General features: G+C 39.4%; 1 protein-coding gene across 3 annotated transcripts in view; it reads left to right on the top strand.

Annotated features, from left to right (window-relative positions):
- The window catches only part of LOC134309771 (transmembrane protein 241), a 37,270-nt gene that overhangs the window by 10,081 nt on the left and 1,698 nt on the right, over positions 1-25,491 (top strand). Inside the window, exons 6-14 of one of the 3 annotated variants that reach the window (XM_062991054.1) lie at positions 1,781-1,806; positions 13,184-13,235; positions 15,476-15,524; positions 20,365-20,404; positions 20,576-20,611; positions 20,692-20,726; positions 20,853-20,922; positions 23,687-23,780; positions 24,742-24,806. In XM_062991054.1, coding sequence (XP_062847124.1) covers positions 1,781-1,806; positions 13,184-13,235; positions 15,476-15,524; positions 20,365-20,404; positions 20,576-20,611; positions 20,692-20,726; positions 20,853-20,922; positions 23,687-23,780; positions 24,742-24,806 — 467 coding nt within the window. The remainder of the gene's footprint in view (positions 1-1,780; positions 1,807-13,183; positions 13,236-15,475; positions 15,525-20,364; positions 20,405-20,575; positions 20,612-20,691; positions 20,727-20,852; positions 20,923-23,686; positions 23,781-24,741; positions 24,807-25,491) is intronic. The other 2 variants (XM_062991056.1, XM_062991055.1) reach the window with 2 other exon arrangements.

Here is a 25,491-nt window from a genome sequence, read left to right as displayed (position 1 = left end):
GTATTGCTCTTTTTTTATGGTGCCGTTTACTGTGATTAGGTTCCCTGGTCCATTGGCTGAAAAACACCCCCAAATCATTAGGTTCCCACCACCATGTTTGACAGTGGGGATAGTGTTCTTAGGGTTGAAGCCTTCTCCTTTTTTATGCCAAATGAAGGATACATCATTGTGGCCAAACAATTAAATTTTTTCAGAATTATTTTTCTTTGTCCAGATCTTTGCAAAGGCCAAGCGGGCTTTTGTGTGCCTTTTCTGGAGAAGTGGCGTCCTCCTTGGTCTGCATCCGTGGAACCCAGCAGTGTGCAGTGTCCGTTGGACTGTCTGCCTTGAGACGTTGCCACCAGCAGAGCCCAGATTCACCAGGATGGCCTTGGTGGTGATCCTTGGATTCTTTTTCACCTCTCTCACTATCCTCCTGGCCAGCACAGGTGTCACTTTTGGCTTCCGACCACGTCCTCTGAGATTTTCCACAGTGCGGAGCGTCTTGTATTTTTTAATAATACTTTGCACTGTAGCCACTGGAACTTGAAAACATTTAGATATGGCCTTATAGCCCTTTCCTGACTTGTGAGCAGCCACAATGTGCAGCCGCAGGTCCTTAGTGAGCTCCTTTGTCTTAGCCATGACTGTCCACAAACCAACTGCAGAGAGCTGCTGTTTTTCACCTGCTGAGTTGATTAAAACAGCTGTTCCCAATGAATCAGGGTAATTAGGATGCTTTAGAACAGCTTGGACTATTTGGAATGGTATAGAACTTATTATGTAAATGTTGTGTGTGTGTGTATATATATATATATATATATTGTAAACTGTAATGAACAAAAATGGAAACTTATTGTGAGGAAAAAGTTAGGATACCCCCACATTTATTACTACTTAAAATGTCTAAAATTAGAATCAGGTGCACCACATCAGCTGCAATGATTAGACCATCGTTAGAGGACATTGGAGTTTTATTTAAACCTCAGAGATTTAAAACAGGCTGTGCATGCAAGAAACCCCTCAAAACACAGCTGAAGAAATTCTCCCGGTCTATGTCAGAGACTGGTAGATGGTTAAAGGAAACGTCTAATTGAGGTTATTTCAGTCAAAGTGGGGAATACCAGCTATTAAGGCATAGGGGGTCCTAGCTTTTTCCACACAATAAATTTCCATTTTTGTTTATTAAATTTTACAACAAGTTTTATTTGTTTAATAATATAAGCTCCATCTCTCAATACTGTTCAAATGAAGCTTAAATGTCCATATGTTTAAATATGTTAAAAAAGACAAAGGTTCTCATGGGGTGTCCTAACTTTTTCACATGACTGTACATACAGTACATATTACATATTAAGTTCTCGCACTCTTATATTTTCATTGGAAACAGTAAGGGCAGGAGGAGTAGTATGTGGTCGTGTCTGAGAGAATGAGAAAAAGCTTATAGTCCGGATTTAACCCCATCAGATTTCCACCTTTTTGGATCGCTCAAAGAAGCTTTAAAGGGAAGCACATTTTCATGTGATGATGATGTGAAAGCAGCGGTGCATCAGTGGCTACGCGCTCAAAAAAATTTTTGCTGATGGCATTGAAAAGTTGGTATGACGCTGGGAAAAATGCATTCGAAGGTGACTGTAGAAAAGTGACGTAATTTGGATTTTAAATTATAAATAAATAGAGGTAAAATAAGTGTGGAAACTTTTTGAATATATATATATATATATATATATATATTATATAATTTTACAACTGTTAATTTAACAACTCCTATTCCGGTTATTTTGTTTCCTATATTTAACAGATTTCATCATGGATAAAGACATTCAGGTATGTTTTAATGACATTTGGTGTCCCTGTTGGGTAAATTTTAAAGCCTGATTGAATGCACACATTGCAAAATACATTTGATTATCAAAATACATTTAGGGTTATTGTAGTAAAAATACAGACATTTATAGTGGAGGGCAGATTAGAGAAGCTACTTTGCTTGTTCTAATTTTTAATGTTAAAATGTTAAAAATAAGCCGCATGTTTAGTCACAGCAAATTTGGGCTTAAAAACAGGGGGAAAAAACAAGAACAAAAAAAAGAATTAAAAACATGCCTTTTTTTATTGCACAAGGTACTATCTTTTTAAACAAAACAAAACCAAGTCACATATTTGCTACATTAGAAAAACATGACATGCATGACTTTCTAACAAATGTTGTTGTTGTTTTTTTTTTAAAGTGTTTTTACTGAAATGTGTAACATGTTCACCTGCCATAAAGAGCGGCAGAGGCGTGCTGGCCTTACAGAACCACTTGTTGCTAATGCATTGTGTTGTGTTGCGTATCACCTGCACAATATATGAAAACATCTATTTGATGTTTTTCTTGGAAAGTTGTGACTTTTCCTTGCTGGAGTGCACCACCATGTAAAAATCCCTCCCGGTTGCATGCAGCAGCAGGTATGGGAGTGGCTGTCCATGTTATTTTTTTTTTTAGTTGTGATATGAAGTTCTCTGCCTTTGTTCTTTTTCCTTCTGAAAATTATCCTACTTTCTTTGCTGGTCGTGTATTGCACTGGGGCGTGTTGCCGAGGCTCCTAGGGAAGGGCACCGGCAACCTGAGCTTTCCAAACACTGAGCTGAGGACAGCATAGGCGAATATTCTTCTGGTTATCAGCCTTGCCGTTCTTGCACTAGACAAACCGCTAGTGTCATATGGTCAACCAGTTCCAGTTTTAATTTGTCACTCTATAGATCTGCGTCTAAGAACTCTGCAGATTTTTTCTAATGTATTCCAGTCGACCACTCCTGTGCTTCTTGATGAAGAATGGTATGTGCCATAGAGTTCGGCCATGAAGACCTTGGCTGTTAAATGATCTTGTTATGTTTGTCACTTTCACATTTGTCCTAGCATTCATCTGGTTATCCTTTAGGTATTTTTGCTCTGATGAGTTGCTAAGGGCTTTGAACAAAATTTTGGGATTTTTCCCCACAGTCAAGCATGTTTGTGTATAAGGACATATCTCCTCTCTCTCATGACAACTCACAAAATGTTTTCATCATGAATGCAACACATCTTGAACACATCACTGGGTGGTGTTTATGGGTGGTTGTTTATCACAACTGAAGCAAATTCATGGCTGTTAATGAGTTCCCAATGGTTTAATCATGTTGTAACCCAACTTCTAAAATACTACATAATTTATTTTTTTATTCTTTTGCACTAACATTCAAATGAGCAGAACTTAATTTAAAGCAAAATATAGCTCTGCAGAAATGTTTAGCTATAAATGCGGTGTGTTCAATTTGTTTACACTTTCTGCTTTGGTTAAGGTAGGCTTTTTTCTATACTTTCTGTTTTAACTTATGCTAGAATCTAGCTGTGTAAGTAACTAAAGCTACTCTTAAGTTAGGCCTCTTGCTGTAGTAATTTGTGTAGTCATGTACTCTGTTGATCAGTTGGTTTCAGGTATATATTGTTAGAACTAGTTGTTGATCCCTTGGTGTCAATTGGGGGCAGGGCTTAACTTAATATAAATTGATTATCTGACTTTAACCTACGTGTTCTTTAATGTGACTGTCTTCTGCATAATCTAATATTTCCTAACAATACAACTTTCAGCAACTTCTGGGTAAGTACTTGAGCAATTTTCCTTTACTTCTCAGTTTCTTTGTCTTTGTCAAACATCACTCCAGCATGTGCTACTCACCTATACCTGGCCTTATGCCATAGGCCTCACAGACATTGCAAGTCAGTAATGCTAGCAATCCCATCTACCCCTAACTGTTACAGCAGTCTTAAACATTGGTGGTAGGTGGGCTCTGGAACTGTCCATCAGCTGTCCAAAAAAACTGACTACATCTTACATCCCTGACTTCCTGGCACTGACTGGGAGATGAATCACTAATGAAAATCAGCTACACCAGCAGCTTTATCCTCTGTCTACTCTGATACACCAAGAGTATCTGGTAGGGGTGGCGGTACAGGTTTGTCTTTTTTTTGAAGATGGGACTCTTCTAAGTCTTCTTGGAGCCCTCCCTTCTGACAAGCTCAAATCTTCTTGTCTTTTTCCTCTTATTTCATCCTTTGACCTCCTCCTAACAGCCCTCTGACACAAAAAAGAGGACCAAACATCTTCTGGACATGGTCTTCAGCCAACCATCCACATCTTTTGACCTCACTGACCATCACTTTGTGTCCTTCACCCTTCATCTCCCAGCCCTTTTTGTGCCAACCCCACATATGTTCTTTCTACTTCACTCCCTATCTCCATCTTCTCTGATCTTAACATCATAACTTCCTTGCCTAACCCTGGCTGTCTAAAATCAGCTATCCTTTTTCTCATAAAGAATGACCTCCACAATCAGTATCAGTCTGGCTGCAGCATGCTCCACTGAAATAGCTCTTGTGGCTGTTTTGAGAAGCTTTATGCAGCAAAAACAGCCAAACTGTCATCAGTCCTCATCTCTCTTGACCTAACTGCAGCCTTTGACACAGTTAATCATAAAATTCTCTTGTCCACTCTCTCCAACCTTAGAATAACTGGTCCAGCAGTCCTACCTGAAAGGGCATTCCTACCAGGTGTCATGGAGGGGGACTAAATCCCCTTGTCCAATTACTTGTCCAATTACTCAGGGTTGGACTACTACTACTCTTACCTGGCAGGTGCTCCCATGTCCACTAATAAACCCCTGCAACTCATTGTGTGTGTGTGTGTGTGTGTGTGTGTGTGTGTGTGTGTGTGTATACAGTGAATCCTTGACTTATGAATTTAATTGGTTCTGAAGGTCTGTTCTTAAGTCAAAATGTTTGTTAGTTAAACCTATTTTTCCCATAAGAAATCATGTAAATAGAATTAATCCATGCCAGACCTCTCAAACCACCCTCTTACCTAACCTTTCTAATGTCTTAAATGGTCTTTTTTGTTATATCCAAGTATATTTGCCCTTAAATCTTAAATTATAGAATAGACATTCCTGTAATAAACAATAATAAACAACAATACACAGTAGTACTGTACTGTACATAAACACACATATTTCAGTACAGTACGTGTGCTGTACCATACACCATAATACATTGTATCTACCAGAAAATCAATAACTCTCATATTTCTCTATTATTTCCTTCTTTATTTCAATAGCGTTTTTCAGAGAGAGAGAGAGATGGTAGGACTCAACTTGTTCGTGATGTCACGTGTTTCACGAATTTCGGTTCGAAATTTGTTTATACATTAAGTTGAAAAAGATCGTTCATAACCCAAAATGTTTGTATGGTAAACCGTTCGTAATATATATATATATATACACACAGTGGACCCTTGACTTGGAAAGGGCTGTTCCTAAGTCAAAATGTTTCTTAGTTAAACCTATTTTTCTTATGACATCATGTAAATAGAATTAATCCGTGCCAGACCTCCCAAACCACCCCCTTACATAACGTTTATAATGTCTTAAAAGGTCTTTTTTGTTATACAGTGTGGAAAATAAGTATTTGATCCCCTGCTGATTTTGTAAGTTTACCCCCCTTACAAAGACTTGAACAGTCTATAATTTTTTATGAAAGGTTTATTTTAACAGAGAGAGACAGAATATCAACAAAAAAATCCAGAAAAAAACATTAAATAAAAGTTATGAATTAATTTGTATTTAATTAAGGGAAATAAGTATTTGATCCCCTACCAACCAGCAAGAATTCTGACCCCCACAGACCGGTTATGTGCACAAAAGGCACACAAATTAGTCCTGTCCCTGTATAAAAGACTCCTGTCACAGAATCAGTTTCTTCCGTTCAAATCTCTCGACCACCATGGGCAAGACCAAAGAGCTATCAAAGGACGTCAGGGACAAGATTGTAGACCTGCACAAGGCTGGAATGGGCTACAAGACCATCAGCAAGAAGCTTGGTGAGAAACAGACCACTGTTGGCATGATAATTCGAAAATGGAAGAAATACAAGATCACAGTCAATCACCCTCACTCTGGAGCTCCATGCAAGATCGCACCTCGTGGGGTATGAATGATTCTGAGAAAGGCACAGTCACCAAGAAAACCATTAGTAACACACTTCGCCGTAATGGATGGAGATCCTGCAGTGCCCGCAAAGTCCCTTTGCTCAAGAAGGCTCATGTACAGGCCCGTCTGAAGTTTGCCAATGAACACCTGAATGATTCAGAGAAAGCTTGGGAGAATGTGATATGGTCAGATGAGACCAAAATTGAGCTCTTTGGCATCAACTCCACTCGCCGTGTTTGGAAGCAGAGAAATGCCCAATGGGGATGGTGTTCTTGGGGTCATATCCAGCATTTCTCTGCTCCCAGCTCCCTTGAGATCATTGACAAGCTCCTCCCGTGTAATTCTGGGCTGACCTCACCTTTCTCAGAATCATTCTTACCCCACGAGGTGAGATCTTGCATGGAGCTCCAGAGCGAGGGCGATCGACTGTGATCTTGTATTTCTTCCATTTTTGAATTATCATGCCAACAGTGGTCTCTTTCTCACCAAGCTTCTTGCTGATGGTCTTGTAGCCCATTCCAGCCTTGTGCAGGTCTACAATCTTGCCCATGGTGGTCGAGAGATTTGAACGGAAGAAACTGATCCTGTGACAGGAGTCTTTTATACAGGGACAGGACTAATTTGTGTGCCTTTTGTGCACATAACCGGTCTGTGGGGGTCAGAATTCTTGCTGGTTGGTAGGGGATCAAATACTTATTTCCCTTAATTAAATACAAATTAATTTATAACTTTTATTTAATGTTTTTTTCTGAATTTTTTTGTTGTTATTCTGTCTCTCTCTGTTAAAATAAACCTTCCATAAAAATTATAGACTGTTCAAGTCTTTGTAAGGGGGTAAACTTACAAAATCAGCAGGGGATCAAATACTTATTTTCCACACTGTAAATACAAGTATATTTTCACCTTAAATCTTAAATTACAGAATAGACATTACTGTAATAAACAATACTAAACAACAACACACTAGTAGTACTGTACTGTACATAAAAAACACGTTACTTTTCAGTACAGTACGAGTGCTGTACCATACACCATAATACATTTCCTTCTTTTTATATAAAATGTATCTACCAGAAACAACAATAACTCTCATATTTCTCTATTATTTCCTTCTTTATTTCAATAACGTTGTATTTTGTAGGTGTAATTGCACGAAAGAAAGAATAGTTTACTGAGCTGTTTTCCTTCTTCTCTCTCATACATAGTGACAGCTACTGGCAGGAGTAATTATACGCACGTCCTGATATTGCAAAGTGAAATGTGGCGAGGGGAGGTGCTTCGATCGAAACAAACTAGCCGCTGCAATGACATCACCACATTTGCCGGGGCTAGCTAATTCGAGCTAGGTAATGGGTATGCAAGCTAAAAGGGATCCGGCAAACTGTTACTTTTAGTATTTAAAAGAATGTTGGAAATCATTGTTCCAAGCAAAATAGAAAAAAGCTATGAGAGAGATTAGCCAAGCCATGGCTACTGTGTAAGCAAAAAAAATAAAAAACGCTACTACTACATGTTAAGCATGTATTATAACAAGGAACTTCTAAAAGAAATATCTTACCTTCTGCAGGGGATTCAGTGCTTTTCACTGGTTGAGGTTAAAAAATTAGAAAAAACATTAGAAAAAAAGGAGAAAACAGAGAAAGGCCCAGCAAATGTGGTGATGTCATAGCAGCGGCTAGTTTGTGATTGGTTGAACGGTTTCGATTGAAGCACCTCCCCTGTTGACCCAGGGCCACATCTCACTCTGCAGTATCAGGTTGTGTGTAATTGCACAACCCAACAAATAGTCATTTTCTCACCACTGCACTTTCTTTGCAGCTTCTTTGGAGACATTTTAATATTGAATTTTACAAAATATAAAGAAAACACCGGAAAAACACTGTCGCTGTCCGAATGTTCGCTCACTGTATATATATATGTATATATATAGAGAGAGAGACGGTTGAAGTCAACTTGTTCGTGATGTCACATGTTTTGCGAATTTCGGTTCATAATCCAAAATTTGTTCGAACATTAAGTTGAAAAAGATCGTTTGTAACCCGAAATGTTTGTATGGTAAACCGTTTGTGATGTATGTATATATATATATATATATATAATGACATGGATGCATAGTTATTCTGTTACAAACGTGTGTGTGTGTGTATATATATGTAGACATTATGTGTATTATGTATGTATGTGTATAATATACATGTTGGAACATGTAGCCAGCAAATTTAGAATGTTTATATATAATATACATGTTGGAACATGTAGCCAGCAAATTTAGAATGTTTATATATACAGTGTATCACAAAAGTGAGTACACCCCTCACATTTCTGCAAATATTTCATTATATCTTTTCATGGGACAACACTATAGACATGAAACTTGGATATAACTTAGAGTAGTCAGTGTACAACTTGTATAGCAGTGTAGATTTACTGTCTTCTGAAAATAACTCAACACACAGCCATTAATGTCTAAATGGCTGGCAACATAAGTGAGTACACCCCACAGTGAACATGTCCAAATTGTGCCCAAAGTGTCAATATTTTGTGTGACCACCATTATTATCCAGCACTGCCTTAACCCTCCTGGGCATGGAATTCACCAGAGCTGCACAGGTTGCTACTGGAATCCTCTTCCACTCCTCCATGATGACATCACGGAGCTGGTGGATGTTAGACACCTTGAACTCCTCCACCTTCCACTTGAGGATGCGCCACAGGTGCTCAATTGGGTTTAGTCCATCACCTTTACCTTCAGCTTCCTCAGCAAGGCAGTTGTCATCTTGGAGGTTGTGTTTGGGGTCGTTATCCTGTTGGAAAACTGCCATGAGGCCCAGTTTTCGAAGGGAGGGGATCATGCTCTGTTTCAGAATGTCACAGTACATGTTGAAATTCATGTTTCCCTCAATGAACTGCAGCTCCCCAGTGCCAGCAACACTCATGCAGCCCAAGACCATGATGCTACCACCACCATGCTTGACTGTAGGCAAGATACAGTTGTCTTGGTACTTCTCACCAGGGCGCCGCCACACATGCTGGACACCATCTGAGCCAAACAAGTTTATCTTGGTCTCGTCAGACCACAGGGCATTCCAGTAATCCATGTTCTTGGACTGCTTGTTTTCAGCAAACTGTTTGCTGGCTTTCTTGTGCGTCAGCTTCCTTCTGGGATGACGACCATGCAGACCGAGTTGATGCAGTGTGCGGCGTATGGTCTGAGCACTGACAGGCTGACCTCCCACGTCTTCAACCTCTGCAGCAATGCTGGCAGCACTCATGTGTCTATTTTTTAAAGCCAACCTCTGGATATGACGCCGAACACGTGGACTCAACTTCTTTGGTCGACCCTGGCGAAGCCTGTTCCGAGTGGAACCTGTCCTGGAAAACCGCTGTATGACCTTGGCCACCATGCTGTAGCTCAGTTTCAGGGTGTTAGCAATCTTCTTATAGCCCAGGCCATCTTTGTGGAGAGCAACAATTCTATTTCTCACATCCTCAGAGAGTTCTTTGCCATGAGGTGCCATGTTGAATATCCAGTGGCCAGTATGAGAGAATTGTACCCAAAACACCAAATTTAACAGCCCTGCTCCCCATTTACACCTGGGACCTTGACACCTGACACCAGGGAGGGACAACGACACATTTGGGCACAATTTGGACATGTTCACTGTGGGGTGTACTCACTTATGTTGCCAGCTATTTAGACATTAATGGCTGTGTGTTGAGTTATTTTCAGAAGACAGTTAATCTACACTGCTATACAAGCTGTACACTGACTACTCTAAGTTATATCCAAGTTTCATGTCTATAGTGTTGTCCCATGAAAAGATATAATGAAATATTTGCAGAAATGTGAGGGGTGTACTCATTTTTGTGATACACTGTATATATATATATATACAGTGCCTTGCAAAAGTATTCAGCCCCCTTGAACTTTTCAACCTTTTGCCACATTTCAGGCTTCAAACATAACGATATGAAATTGTAATTTTTTGTGAAGAATCAACAACAAGTGGGACACAATCGTGAAGTGGAACGAAATGTATTGGATATTTTAAACTTTTTTTAGAAATAAAAAACTGAAAAGTGGGGCGTGCAATATTATTCAGCCCCCTTGCGTTAATACTTTGTAGCGCCACCTTTTGCTGCGATTACAGCTGCAAGTCGCTTGGGGTATGTCTCTATCAGTTTTGCACATCGAGAGACAGACATTTTTGCCCATTCTTCCTTGCAAAACAGCTCGAGCTCAGTGAGGTTGGATGGAGAGCGTTTGTGAACAGCAGTTTTCAGCTCTTTCCACAGATTCTCAATGGGATTCAGGTCTGGACTTTGACTTGGCCATTCTAACACCTGGATACGTTTATTTGTGAACCATTCCATTGTAGATTTTGCTTTATGTTTTGGATCATTGTCTTGTTGGAAGATAAATCTCCGTCCCAGTCTCAGGTCTTTTGCAGACTGCAACAGGTTTTCTTCCAGAATGGTCCTGTATTTGGCTCCATCCATCTTCCCATCAATTTTAACCATCTTCCCTGTCCCTGCTGAAGAAAAGCAGGCCCAAACCATGATGCTGCCACCACCATGTTTGACAGTGGGGATGGTGTGTTCAGGGTGATGAGCTGTGTTGCTTTTACGCCAAACATAACGTTTTGCATTGTGGCCAAAAAGTTCGATTTTGCTTTCATCTGACCAGAGCACCTTCTTCCACATGTTTGGTGTGTCTCCCAGGTGACTTTTTATAGATATCTTTGAGAAATGGCTTTCTTCTTGCCACTCTTCCATAAAGGCCAGATTTGTGCAGTGTATGACTGATTGTGTCCTATGGACAGAGTCTCCCACCTCAGCTGTAGATCTCTGCAGTTCATTCAGAGTGATCATGGGCCTCTTGGCTGCATCTCTGATCAGTCTTCTCCTTGTTTGAGCTGAAAGTTTAGAGGGACGGCCGGGTCTTGGTAGATTTGCAGTGGTCTGATACTCCTTCCATTTCAATATGATCGCTTGCACAGTGCTCCTTGAGATGTTTAAAGCTTGGGAAATCTTTTTGTATCCAAATCCGGCTTTAAACTTCTCCACAACAGTATCTCGGACCTGCCTGGTGTGTTCCTTGGTCTTCATGATGCTCTCTGCGCTTTAAACAGAACTCTGAGACTGTCACAGAGCAGGTGCATTTATACGGAGACTTGATTACACACAGGTGGATTCTATTTATCACCATCAGTCATTTAGGTCAACATTGGATCATTCAGAGATCCTCACTGAACTTCTGGAGTGAGTTTGCTGCACTGAAAGTAAAGGGGCTGAATAATATTGCACGCCCCACTTTTTAGTTTTTTATTTCTAAAAAAAGTTTAAAATATCCAATAAATTTCGTTCTACTTCACGATTGTGTCCCACTTGTTGTTGATTCTTCACAAAAAATTACAATTTCATATCGTTATGTTTGAAGCCTGAAATGTGGCAAAAGGTTGAAAAGTTCAAGGGGGCTGAATACTTTTGCAAGGCACTGTATATACAGTGTATCACAAAAGTGAGTACACCCCTCACATTTCTGCAGATATTTAAGTATATCTTTTCATGGGACAACACTGACAAAATGACACTTTGACACAATGAAAAGTAGTCTGTGTGCAGCTTATATAACAGTGTAAATTTATTCTTCCCTCAAAATAACTCAATATACAGCCATTAATGTCTAAACCACCGGCAACAAAAGTGAGTACACCCCTAAGAGACTACACCCCTAAATGTCCAAATTGAGCACTGCTTGTCATTTTCCCTCCAAAATGTCATGTGATTTGTTAGTGTTACTAGGTCTCAGGTGTGCATAGGGAGCAGGTGTGTTCAATTTAGTAGTACAGCTCTCACACTCTCTCATACTGGTCACTGAAAGTTCCAACATGACACCTCATGGCAAAGAACTCTCTGATGATCTTAAAAGACGAATTGTTGCGCTACATGAAGATGGCCAAGGCTACAAGAAGATTGCCAACACCCTGAAACTGAGCTGCAGCACAGTGGCCAAGATCATCCAGCGTTTTAAAAGAGCAGGGTCCACTCAGAACAGACCTCGCGTTGGTCGTCTAAAGAAGCCGAGTGCACATGCTCAGCGTCACATCCAACTGCTGTCTTTGAAAGATAGACGCAGGAGTGCTGTCAGCATTGCTGCAGAGATTGAAAAGGTGGGGGGTCAGCCTGTCAGTGCTCAGACCATACGCCGCACACTACATCAAATTGGTCTGCATGGCTGTCACCCCAGAAGGAAGCCTCTTCTGAAGTCTCTACACAAGAAAGCCCGCAAACAGTTTGCTGAAGACATGTCAACAAAGGACATGGATTACTGGAACCATGTCCTATGGTCTGATGAGACCAAGATTAATTTGTTTGGTTCAGATGGTCTCAAGCATGTGTGGCGGCAATCAGGTGAGGAGTACAAAGATAAGTGTGTCATGCCTACAGTCAAGCATGGTGGTGGGAATGCCATGGTCTGGGGCTGCATGAGTGCAGCAGGTGTTGGGGAGTTACATTTCATTGAGGGACACATGAACTCCAATATGTACTGTGAAATACTGAAGCAGAGCATGATCCCCTCCCTCCGGAAACTGGGTCGCAGGGCAGTGTTCCAGCATGATAATGACCCCAAACACACCTCTAAGACGACCACTGCTTTATTGAAGAGGCTGAGGGTAAAGGTGATGGACTGGCCAAGCATGTCTCCAGACCTAAACCCAATAGAACATCTTTGTGGCATCCTCAAGCGGAAGGTGGAGGAGCGCAAAGTCTCGAATATCCGCCAGCTCCGTGATGTCGTCATGGAGGAGTGGAAAAGCATTCCAGTGGCAACCTGTGAAGCTCTGGTAAACTCCATGCCCAGGAGAGTTAAGGCAGTTCTGGGAAATAATGGTGGCCACACAAAATATTGACACTTCAGGAACTTTCACTAAGGGGTGTACTCACTTTTGTTGCCGGTGGTTTAGACATTAATGGCTGTATATTGAGTTATTTTGAGGGAAGAATAAATTTACACTGTTATATAAGCTGCACACAGACTACTTTTCATTGTGTCAAAGTGTCATTTTGTCAGTGTTGTCCCATGAAAAGATATACTTAAATATCTGCAGAAATGTGAGGGGTGTACTCACTTTTGTGATACACTGTATATATATATATATATATATATATATATATAATTTTTTTTTTTTTTTTCTAGTAAAAGTTTGATGCTGATGTCAGCTATTACCCTTGTACTGCAAAATCCTCAGGTAAAATACATTTACTTCTGCACCAGTCTAACTTTTTGCATTGCAATTTTTTAAGTTTAGTGTGATTAGACAATCAGGTAAAAAAACATCAGGTTAATTAGAAAAATAAACCAGTATTTTCATATTTTAATTAATTAAATTAAAGCAATAAGCCACGAGAGGCCGTGCATTACTGTGATTTTAGCACGGGGATGACGTTTTTGGCACGACGCGAAGCGGAGTGCCTAAAACTTCTTTCCCCGTGCTAAAATCTTAACAGTAATGCACGGTCTCGAGTGGCTTATTGCTTTTATAAAACGGCGGTCAACATAAAATATAATAAATACAACAATGTTTAATTCATAAATGTATTTATTGTGTATAAACTTACAATAAAGCATTCTTCCGCGACGCAAAATAGTTCGATTAACAGTGTTGCTAGGCAACATGAGGGCGAAAATAACATAAATTTTTTCTATTCAGTGGCGTATTAATATGGAATGATGTGAGGTGGTCATAGGTGTGAGTTTATCGGGGATTTTACAACGGCTTCGAACGCGGCTCAGCCAATAAGATTTTAGGACCGGAACTATCCGTTTTATAATAAAATTTCTAGAACCCTATTTCAAAACTCTTCTATGGAGAGTCACTTTAACCTACTCTCTTTTGCATTAAAGTGATTAAAACACTATTGGGTGCTACAATTTAAAAAGTTATTATATTCTTCCCTTTCTGATTATGCCTATACAGTGGATTTTGTAATGTAAAAACATAGACCAAGATGATTTCCTTTAATCTTTACTATTCAATTGAAAAACACACTTCAATCTTTTTTCTTTGGGGAATAGGGGTGTTAAAATAAAAGTGTTACAATAATGTGGTTGCATAAGTATGCACATTCCTAAACTAATGCTTTGTTGAAGCACCTTCTGGTTTTAATGACATCATTCAATATTTATGTAGGAGTCTGTCAGCATGGGAAACCTAGTCGTAGGGGGATGATGTATCAGTGCATTCTTAGTGCTTACCCAATCCAGAGTATATAGGGAGGGTTGCATTAGTAGGGTACTGGTGGAAACTATGATACTGTTGGGCCAAGGAAGAGAAGAAGGGTAAAGAATGTTTTACAGCCGCTTAGGTGGCGCAGCCGTAAAACACGCTAGCACACCAGAGCTGGGATTACGACCTCTGCTATCTGGTTGATGGCGTCTGCATAGAATCGGGGAATAATGCTGATCAGGGTGTGACACTCTGTGCTCAAAGCTGATCGGCATATGAACTCGCCTCGTGCAGGTGAAAAGTTGCAGTCGGCTACTGCGCTCATGTCAGAGGTGGCGTGTGACAGTCTCGCTCTCCTCAATCGTGGCGGGGGTCAGCTCCAGTGGCGAGAAAGCATAACGCAATTTGGTTAGCTAAAATCGGAAGAAAAAAAGGGGAAAAAATAATTTTATGTATTACAGCAGAAAGAGAGGGGGTAAGTGTAAGAAGGTGAAGATCAGTTTAGGAACATTGATCATGGGCACTATGACTGGTAAAGGAAGAGTGCTAGATGACATACAGTGTGTACAAGAGACCAAATGCAAGGGTAGTAAAGCTAGCAACATTAGAGGTGGCTTTGTACCATGTACCATGGCTCTGTACAATGGTGTTGATGGGAGGAGAAATTAGGTAGGGTAATCTTGAAAGAAGAGTGCATCAGGAATGTAGTGCAGGTGAAAAAGTCTCTGATAGAGTGATGAGTGTAGAGGTCAAAATGAATGGAGTGCTAATACATGCCATATAGTTTTCTTATTTTTGTTGTCCTCTAAATAATGTCAGTTTGTCAATTTTCAAATCAATTAAACAGATTATAGGACATGTTAAAAGTAAAAAATTGACATTATCTTGGTCTGATTTTTTTAGATCACAAAAACCTGCCATTTTAGCTGGGTGTACTGTATTTCAATTGTTTAGGAGTTAGTATGCAATACTCTGCATTGTGGCATGATAATGTTACACTATTCTGATAAATATGGCCAAAATGAGAGTCCTCGTTGCACAGGACTGATACAGATCAAGCCCACTTGTTAACAAGCGAATAAATACAACCACCTTTTATTTGGTTATTTGAGATTTTGAAGTTCCCTATAAATCCCTATTCCCTATAATTTGTACTGTATGATAATGATAAAAGGGATGGTCTGTTCTTGGGGGGAATACAATTATGATAAAAGTATTAATATTATATCTCCTGTGAAACCTGCCCTCTCTTTACTTTTTAGTTTGGGCCAGATGGCTATATTTGGGCTGTCATTCACTTTTGCTGTGTTGGTGAGTATTTATTATGATGTAATATTTTACATATTAAACTCCCCCCTTTTTTTAGAACAAATACATCCATTAGGCATAACATTATGACCACCTTCCCAATATTGTGTTGGTCCCCCTTTTGCTGCCAAAACAGCCTTTACCCATCGAGGCATGGATTCCACTAGACCCCTGAAGGTGTGATGTGGTATCTGGCACAAAGATGTTAGCAGCAGATCCTTTAACTCCTATAAGTTGCGAGGTGGGGCCTCCATGGATCGGACTTGTTTGTCCAGCACATCCCACAGATGCTTGATTGGATTGAGATCTGGGGAATATGGCCAAGTCAACACCTCAAACTAATTCCTGAACCATTTTGCTTTGTGGCACGGCACATTATCCTGCTGAAAGAGGCCATAGCAATCAGGGAATACTATTTCCATAAGAGGGTGTACATGGTCTGCAACAATGCTTAGGTCGGTGGTACGTGTCAAAGTAACATCTACATGGATGGCAGGACCCAAGGTTTCCCAGCAGAACATTGCCCAAAGCATCACACTGCCTCCGCCAGCTTGCCTTTTTCCCATAGTGCATCCTGGTGCCATGTGTTCCCCAGGTAAGCGACGCACACACATAATGTTATGCCTGGTCGGTGTACATACTCCTGGTGTTTTCTGTCTGTACAGATATATACTCCTAGTGTTTGTGCTAAGAAGTTTTATTTTGGTATTTGTTTTTTTGGTGATTTGATTTTTGGTGATTGTAGTGAGGCAGTGTTCTGACCTTGAGACCAATTGAACCAACCTTATCATTGTGTGTGCGTGCCAGTATAAACATATGCCATTTTTAGGCAGGTTGTGCAGATGCTTTAAATTTTTTTATTTCAAGTGAAAATGGGCATTTTAACTGTTTTGTTGCTGAATCCATTTAAAAATGTGGGGTGACCTGAAGAGGGCTGTGCACATGAGATACCCTCGCAATCTGACAGATTTGGAGCACTGTTGCAAAGCAAAAGGTGGTTTAACAAAGTACTAGCTTAATGGTGTGCATATTTATGCAACCACATTATTGTAAGTTTTTCAAATGAAATGTATAGTATAATTGTATATTATATGTAACTGGGAAGGATGCGCCTCGCTAAAGAAAGAGTGAGGAGAATCCAGACACTCCTAGCAGAAAAGAAATTCAAAGCCATAATTAAATATCTTAAGTCAAGGATGAATAATACTGTCTGATTAATTACAAATTAAAATGGTGGTAATTTGGAAAGTAAAATGGCTAATGCATAAATAAAAAGAAAAGTAACAAAGGGAATAACGATACAAAACAGGGGATAGCACGGAGATTGCATAGAGATGAATGCCACTATTTTGTGACAGGCTTACAGTCCCATGCTTTCAACGCACTCAAATCGAACTCTTGCAGGAAAGGAGAACTTTTTTGCACCTCCCTGTTCAGCCCTGGGTGAGCCCCATGACCACTCGCACTTCCTTTGTGCCACTGTGGTACGTTTACTGGGCAAGTCCTCCTGAAACTGGGACATTGCACCACTGCTTGGGTCATTACGCTATTCTAAGACAAGCGTGGTGCGAGGCCCAAGCCACCAAAACTGAATGGAAAATAAACTGAATGTTAACATCAACAGTCAAAGAAAACCTGAGCGAACATTGTGGTCCGGCTTCATGGTTTCAAGAGAAAGGTATGTCAGCTCACACTGTGACTCCATGTTCAGTTCGCCAGTCTAAATAGTTCGCACACAAAGGCACATCTCTGAATATGCATTCTGCATCCACCTTGTTACATTATAGGTCACATGAAAGGTGGAAAACGTTCTGAAATGATTAATCTTGGTCTCATTTTTTACATCACAAAAAACTGGCATTTTAACAAGGGTGTGTTGACTTATTTATATCCACTGTATAGTACTCTAGTTAGATTTAACTCATAAGAACTTCTAGGGGTGTCAATAATTGTGGTGCCCATAGGTTAAAAAAAAACATATTAAGATTGTTTTCTTTTAATTTTACTCTTGTTAAATAATGTCCTAACCTTTAAGTGGCCACATATGGGGACATTACATTTTGGCTTATTATGCTTTATACCTCATTCTGCCTAACCTAGACAAAAGTTTCTACTAATGGGGCTAACAAGTCTGCCATCTAGTGGAGCAAAAGTACAAGACAATAAATAAGGTAAAAACAAAATGAAACTGCGTAAAAAAAAAAAAAAAAATCAAAGCTCGGCTCACAAGAGGCTAATATTTTAATTAGAAGTGTAACGAGGGGGGTTCGTGAACTGGTACCACCAAGACAAACCCGCCGAGGAAAAACAGAAAAAATAAATCAAAAATAAATTCTAACTATAACTAATAGAAGGGGAAAGCCCTAGGTGGGACCTACAACCGTGGTCCACCAATCAGCTGACCCCTCATGAGACCCCTCATGCTTATTTCCCAAATCTAAACTGAAAAGAGAAAGAAAAACAGGGAAATAATAGTTTAAGCAAGGAATCAACTTGTAAGTCTAATACAGCCGATGAATCGTTTCGCGAGGGGATTAACTTCAGTACGAGCATCGGCTTCCAACACAGAAGCAACGGACTGCTGTGAAGCGGTACTTTACTTTAAGTAAATTAATGCAAAGAGTACTCTTTCTTAACAAACTTACCGACTGAGGTTGACTCAGTACAGTGCAATGTGTGGGGTTTGCTTGAATAGGTTCACTCGCAGGTGCTACAAATTAGTGCTAACCAGCGCTGTGGCTGTTAGGACTTTTTCGACTCCAGAGGCTGTGGTGGTCCTGAGGATATTTCGGGCGATCTGCCAGACTCTCTTGCAGCACTGGACAAAGTGCGGCGCTGAGGGGACCCCAACATCTGGCTCCTGCTCTTGGAACAAGGGAGGCTTGTACTCAAATTCGCACTCAAAAGGGCACATCCCAGTGGAGGAGTGCCATAATGTATTATGAGCAACCTCTGCCCAGAGCAGGTGGCTCAACCAAGATGTAGGGTTGTTCAGTGCTAGACATCGGAGTGTATACTTTCAAGGTCTTGGTTTATCCACTCCACTTGTCCGTTAGATTGGGGATGAAAACCTGAGGACAGGCTGGCCGAGGCACCAAGGAGTCGACGGAAGGCCTTCCAAAACTGGCTAGTGAATTGAGGACCCCAGTCTTCTGACTCCAAGTCACTTCAGAATTATCTCTGCGGTCCCTTTGGCCGAGGGGAGTTTAGGCAGAGCGATAAACTTGCAAGCCTTTGAGAACCTGTCCACAATGACTAGGATGAAAGTGTTACACTAAAAGGGGGGCAACCCAGTCAAAAAGTCAAGGGATAGATGGGAACAGGGACGGGATAGGAAGACCCACGGAGCGAGTCCTGGGCTGTTAATTATGGGCACAGACGTTGCCTGCCCCAACATACTCTCGTATGTCTGGGACAAAAAAAATTTACCTGAAGGGCCATTCTCAGGATCTGGCTCCTGCTGCTGAGCCTCCCATATGGCCTCATCGATCCCCCATCGAAGAGGGGCTAAGATACGGGATTCTGGGATGATAGGCTCGCTTGAGGGGAACAGGGCTGGAGACTCCAGATAAAGCGTCCAGTTTGGTATTCTTAGAACCGGGTCGATATGAAAGGGCAACTAAAACGGACAAAAAACAAGGCCCATCTGGCCTGACAGAGATTAAGGCCAGATTCTAATGGTCTGTCCACACCAAGAAGGGGTGTTTAGTGCCCTAGCCAGTGTCTCCATTCCTCTCTTAAAGCAAGCTTAACAGCTAACAGTTCTCGGTTACCAACATCATAATTTCACTCAGAAGGAGTTAACCTCTGAGAGAAATAAGCACAGGGATGCAGGGTATTATTTGGACCCACACGTTGGGAGAAAACTGCCCCGAACCCTACATCAGAGGTATCAACCTTTACGATGCAAGGGACCTCGAGGTCAGGTACTTTTAAAACTGTGGCAAAGACGAGACATTTGTTTATTTCATCGAAGACCTCCTGGGCCTTAGGCGTCCACCAAAATTTACCAGCCGTCTTTTTTGTTAGGGCTGTTAGGGGTGCCGCCTTAGTACTGCAATTTCGAATGAAATGCCTAAAGAAACTGGTGAAACCCAGGAAGCTTTGAACCAGCTTAAGTGAGGTGGGGCGAGGCCATTTGGTGATGGCCTCAGTTCTGACTGGATCCATTTGTAAGCTGCCTCTGGAGACTACGAAGCCGAGAAACAGAGGTGGTGTGAAACTCTGACTTCTCCAGCTTACCGTATAGGTGGTTACTCGGAAGCAGCTGCAAGACACACCTCACATGAGCTACATGTTCGTTTTGAGTCCAACTATAAATCAGAATATCGTCAAGATAGATGAACACATAGTGCACCTTGTTAATGAATCGCTGAAAGACAGCGAGAGCATTCATAAGCCCAAAGGGCATTCATAGTGACCAGAGGGCATAATAAAGGCTGTCATCCATTCATCCCCTTCCCGAACTCAGATGAGGTTGTATGCACTGCGCCGATTCAATTTGGTAAAAATGGACGCTTGCTGTAGAGACTCAAAGGCCGAGTTCATGAGAGGAAGGGGATAGCGATACTTAACTGTGATGTTATTCATTTGCACATGGTACTGTCTCCTAAGATGCAAAAAAATGCAAAATGTGCACGATACATTAGCAGTTTAAAGCCTTAAATTTAGACTTCACTGCAATATGTGATAAAAATTTATCATTTTTACATTAAACATTTGAGTAAATATTCTAAATTAAATAACAACGTGATTGAAAGTTGAAATACATAATCAGCATAAAAAAGATGAATAATGAATGCAATATTGTGTTTGTGTTTTGGTAATTTCTTTTATGCCTTAGGGTCATACAGAGTCTTTCAGAAAAAATCAAGCCATTTAAGGTAACCAATTTAAACTGTAAATGTTACTTTATTGTAAAAGTGCTTTTGTGTGGCTTTATAATGTGCATGCCATTTAACTATATAGTTAATAAATATGTAATAGCATAGTACTTTAAAAGACAATTTTGATACATCAAAAAGTTTATTAGTTGTTCTGGTTTCATATTGTAGTGATCTTGACCAACAGTTAATCAACTACATGGTCAGGTAAATTGTCTGGTTATACTTATTTGTTTCAGCGTAATTTATTTGCTATTATTTTTAAACATTTCTTTTTTTTTTTTTAGCATATTGCTGTTGGCTTTTGCAGCACATCCAACCGGTATAACATTATAACTACTTCTCAATTACATGTAATTTGAGAATAATAAACATGTTAGTGTGTATGTTGTGATGCATATTTGTTGTTGTTATTTTCAGTGTTTCATTTGGTTTTTTTTTTTCTTAGGTGATCTTTTTGGTGTCTTAGAATTTCCCTATCTTATGTCCTATAAGTTTCATAGTGGATGCATTGCCAGGTTAAATTTTTTTTCTGTTTTTGCATATACATTAAAAACAAATAAGCAACTGGCTAACAAATATCATGATCAACATAATGTTTGCGCATAAAATTTTATTGTGTTACAGAGGGCATTGTATATAAAAATATCAACATATGAAAAAAACAAAGATGCACAGCCTATATTCAGGAGAAGTACATGTTCATTTGTTCATTTGGTACTAGCCCCTTTTCTGGAACAGCTGGGGCATTTTGTAAAATGCAATAAACAGGAATCTGTGATTTGTTAATTCTTTTGAATCTTTATTTAGCTTATACAAAGTAGTACGAAAAGTTTTTCAATGTTTTCCCTTGTTAACATTTTAATTTTTAATTATTTGAAGGTTTGTATTTTCTAAATATAAACACTTTTAGCATTTGATGCCTGTAACACACTCCAAAAAGGTTGGAACATATGTGTGTTTTCCCCCTGTGTTCCATCACCTTTTTATTAATGAGACTTTTTAATAGTTTGGAAACTGAGGACATTTATTTTTGCAGTTTTACAAGTGGAATCTTTCTCCAATTTTGCCTGATATAAGATATCAGCTGCTTAACAGTCTGTGGTCTCTGTTGCCTGATGCAACACCATACATGTTCAATCTGGACTGCAGACAGGCCAGGCAAACTCACGGATTTTGTGTCTACAAAGCCACACTGTTGTTGTGCATAAAGAATAAGGCCTAACATTGTCTTACTGAAATAATCAAATAATTGCCTTGATGGTACTTCTAAACCCATGTGGCTATATTTAACACAGTAGTATGATGGTTTCTCTCTGAGAGCTTAAAGGTCATGTACATTTAGTGATTGCAAACAGTGATTTCTGGCTTTGCCCCAGATCTCCTCAGATTCCCTGAATCCTTTCACAATATTTTGAACAGAAGATGATGAAAGACTGAATGAAAGACTAAATCTTGCATTGAGAAGTATTCTTTTTGAACTGATTGGCAATTCCTTCCTGAAGTTTGAAACACACTAATGAGACATGGCCCCTCATTGCTTGTAAAGACTGATCCTTTGTTGGATATTTCTTTTATAGCCAATTATGATCCCATCAAGTGTTATCAGTTCAAAAAGTCAAGTCAAATTTATTTATATAGTGCTTTTACAGTAGACATTGTCTCAAAGCAACTTTACAGACTCCAGAACCGACAGACCAAAAACCCCTGTTGAGCAAGCCAAGGGCAACAGTGGCAAGGAAAAACTTATTATAGAAAGAAACCTTCAGAGGAACCAGACTCAGCAGGGACCCATCCTTCTTGGGTGGCCTGGAGGATAATTTGAATGGAATTGGATTTAAATGAATTATGCATACACAAAAAACTAAAAAGTTATACAAACTATACAAACTAAAAGTTATAAGTAGTGAAAAGAAAAAAAAACTAAGTTTTTCATTATTCAATTTAGTCTTCAATAAAGTCAATAGTGTGTTCCGGACATCATATCTAGCAGGAGTGGCAGTCTCAAACTTGCAGGCGTCAACCTCAAGTGGATAAACAGTTTCCTGTTAGGGTAAAACAACAGAAGGTGTAGTTGAAATGTGATGTGAAATCAATGCCTACTTACCTGTGGAATACTGTGGAAATTTGTAACTTTTGTCTTTTTTTGCCAATGTCCCAACATTTTTGGAGATTACCTGAATTTTTACAATATAATGTACTGTCAATAGTGACATTTAGTAGACACTTTTATCCAAAGCGACTTACAATTACAATCGAATACAATTCAAACCACTGGAGGTAAAGTCCTTGCTCCAGGCCCTACAGTGGTAACTTGCCAGTGGTGGAGCCTGATCCGGCAACTTTGTGATTACTAGTCCAGTATCTTAACCTCTGAGCTACAACTGACCTTTTCTTTCAAAGACTGATCCTTTTGCATGTTGTTCATTTATACCCAATTATGATATCCTCACTATTTCAACTGTTTCAAAATGTTGTAACTTTAATTTTTCATAAACATAACTTGATCTCTATCCCATCTTATTTGAGTGGTCTTCTAAACATCTTTATAAGTTGGTCAGCCAAAACATTAAAAGTTATTTTCTAGTCCTTTTTTCAGTTAAAGGGTTCAAGATAGTTAACAATGCACAGAATCTTGTTTTATTGCATATTAAATATCCAATTTACAGAAATTGGGTTTATATTATTAACAGTGTTGTTGTAATCAAATCAGTGTTTACTTAAACCTGGACTGTCCCCACCTCTTGCTAAATTTCATTATGGACTCAAATGTGATTGGTGCTTAATTTGCTAAAACAATCTTTTAGTTGGCAGAAATATAACAAAATTCAAATGGACTAAACCATGCTTGTTATATGTAAAAGCTTCCTAAGACAGCCAATTTTATAAGATGCAATTAAAGACAGCTGAATAAGATATATAACAAATATATAATTATGTACATTCCATTGTGCTTGAGAAGTCCTGTGTTTTGCTTGTCTGGTAACAAAATAGCCTAAAAATGAATGCTATCATAAATTCCACATCTTTGTAATAGCTTAGACTAATGTTTATACGATTTATTGGCAAAATTACTTTAGAAGAAGAAAGGAGAACAAAGCTTGATGACCCAAACACATACTCTGATAAGGCTGATTAGGTTCTAATGGGTTGTCTACCCTTACATTAAAAAAGTGGCTGTATACTTTAGTAGATAGCAACAAATGTATTGTCTCAAAAATGCCATCCAGTTATTGTCTCAAAAATGTCATATGCTAAAACGATACCTATTCCTACCAATAGTGCTATACTTGGGTTTTCTGTGGTGTTGTTATCGGTCAAGATAAGGAGTGCGCTGTCATTGGTGCAGTGTGCAGTTTGGGTCCTCCTGGCCAAGGTAAGATATTTATAAAGCATTTTGTACTTCTTCTTTTGTATTCCGTGAATAAAAATGTAATGTACATGTAATGTATATACAAACCCTATTGAATGGAAACCCCTGTTGAATGTGTGTGTTCTATGCTGTGTAGAATATAGCCACATGAGCTTAGGAGTACTTCAGAAAACCATTGTCACTTAACGCTGTCAAACTCTATAACACAAAGAAATGGCTTTGATTTTTCTTGTCCCAAGCTCATCTCAGATGGTGTTTATAACTGATGACGAGGCATATAGAGAGACACATGGTGCCATTAACACGTCTTTTCCCGATAAGTCCATGATTATTTCACCAAAAAGATGCCAGACCTCATTCTGTATGCACAACAATAGCATGGCTTTGTACATTTTACATTTACATTTTTGGCATTTTAGCAGACGCATTTATCCAAAGCGACTTACATTTGTGACAGTATACAATCTAAGCAATTGAGGGTTAAGCGCCTTGCTCAGGGACTCAACAGTGGCAACCTGGCAGTGGTGGGGCTTGAACCGGCAACCTTCTGATTACTGGTCCAGTACCTTAACCACTGGGCTACAGCTGCCCTGCTTTGTAGACACAATGCGTGTGCTTGACTGTCCTATCTGCACTCCAGTCCTTTATTGAAAATCTATGGTGCAGCATAAAGAGAATCAGACGACAATGACCATGGATTATTGAGCACCAGTCTCATATAAGAATGACAAGTCACAGTTTTTTTTATGCGTTTTACAAAACATCCCAACTTTTATGAAAATGGGTGGTTATTGTTATTCAGTCATAAAATTGTATCTTATATTTTACATATACTGTCTCTGTATTTAATTTTTTAATTAAAAACGTATGTCCATATTAAAGAATAATGGTGTTTAATGGCTTTTGGTAATGTGAATTTAAACATTGTTATTACTAAATGTCTGTCGTATTCTCATTTAAACAGATACTGGCCTCAAGTCTCTCCATTTTTGTATTCAGCACAGAACTCAGACCTTTAACATCATGTTGGTGAGTTGGACTATGTTGACTTAGTAGAGTAAAAATTAGTAGAGAGTGATTTAGGGTGTGTTTGTACTTCTCAGCTTTGGTTTTATTAAAACGAACCCTGGTGTAAGTGCAGTTTATTACTGCAAGTGTTCCAAATAAGCTTGAGCAGGAGGGCCTCAGTCTGTTTCTAAACTAATTAGCGTGTGATTCATTTCAGCTGTGAACACAATACGAGACAAATGCTCAACAAACCAAACATGACATGTCACAAGTACAACAGTAAATGCGTCTCGACAGAATAGAGTGCACTGAAAACAGTTCAATTATAAAGGTAAACATGCAGCAGGGGAATTTGTAGTGCTGTTTTGATTAATTTATCCATTTTATCACCTTTACCAGTATACCACCAGGTATACACAACCCCAGTAAGTGCATTAAGTCTTTTGTTCTAACTGTAACCAAGAGCATTTAGGGTTTGCTGAATTCATAAAGTAAGAAATAAAGTATATTGAGAGTTACTGGCAACATAACTGTACTTTACTGACTATTTTGAGGCGCAACACAGAAAACAGAAAGATGGAACACACTTTTCCATCGAGTGTGAAAACCCCAAAAGGACAAAAGGCATTCTCAGTATACTGCAATATAGAAATGTCTGTTACATCATGAATGACTTGCAAAAAATGTCATACATGGGCCAAAAGCC

Source organism: Trichomycterus rosablanca, chromosome 3 (genome assembly GCF_030014385.1).
Source record: "Trichomycterus rosablanca isolate fTriRos1 chromosome 3, fTriRos1.hap1, whole genome shotgun sequence".
Lineage (NCBI taxonomy): Eukaryota > Metazoa > Chordata > Actinopteri > Siluriformes > Trichomycteridae > Trichomycterus > Trichomycterus rosablanca.
Note: the sequence above shows the minus strand (reverse complement) of the source record. Positions and strands in the feature narration are given on the sequence as shown.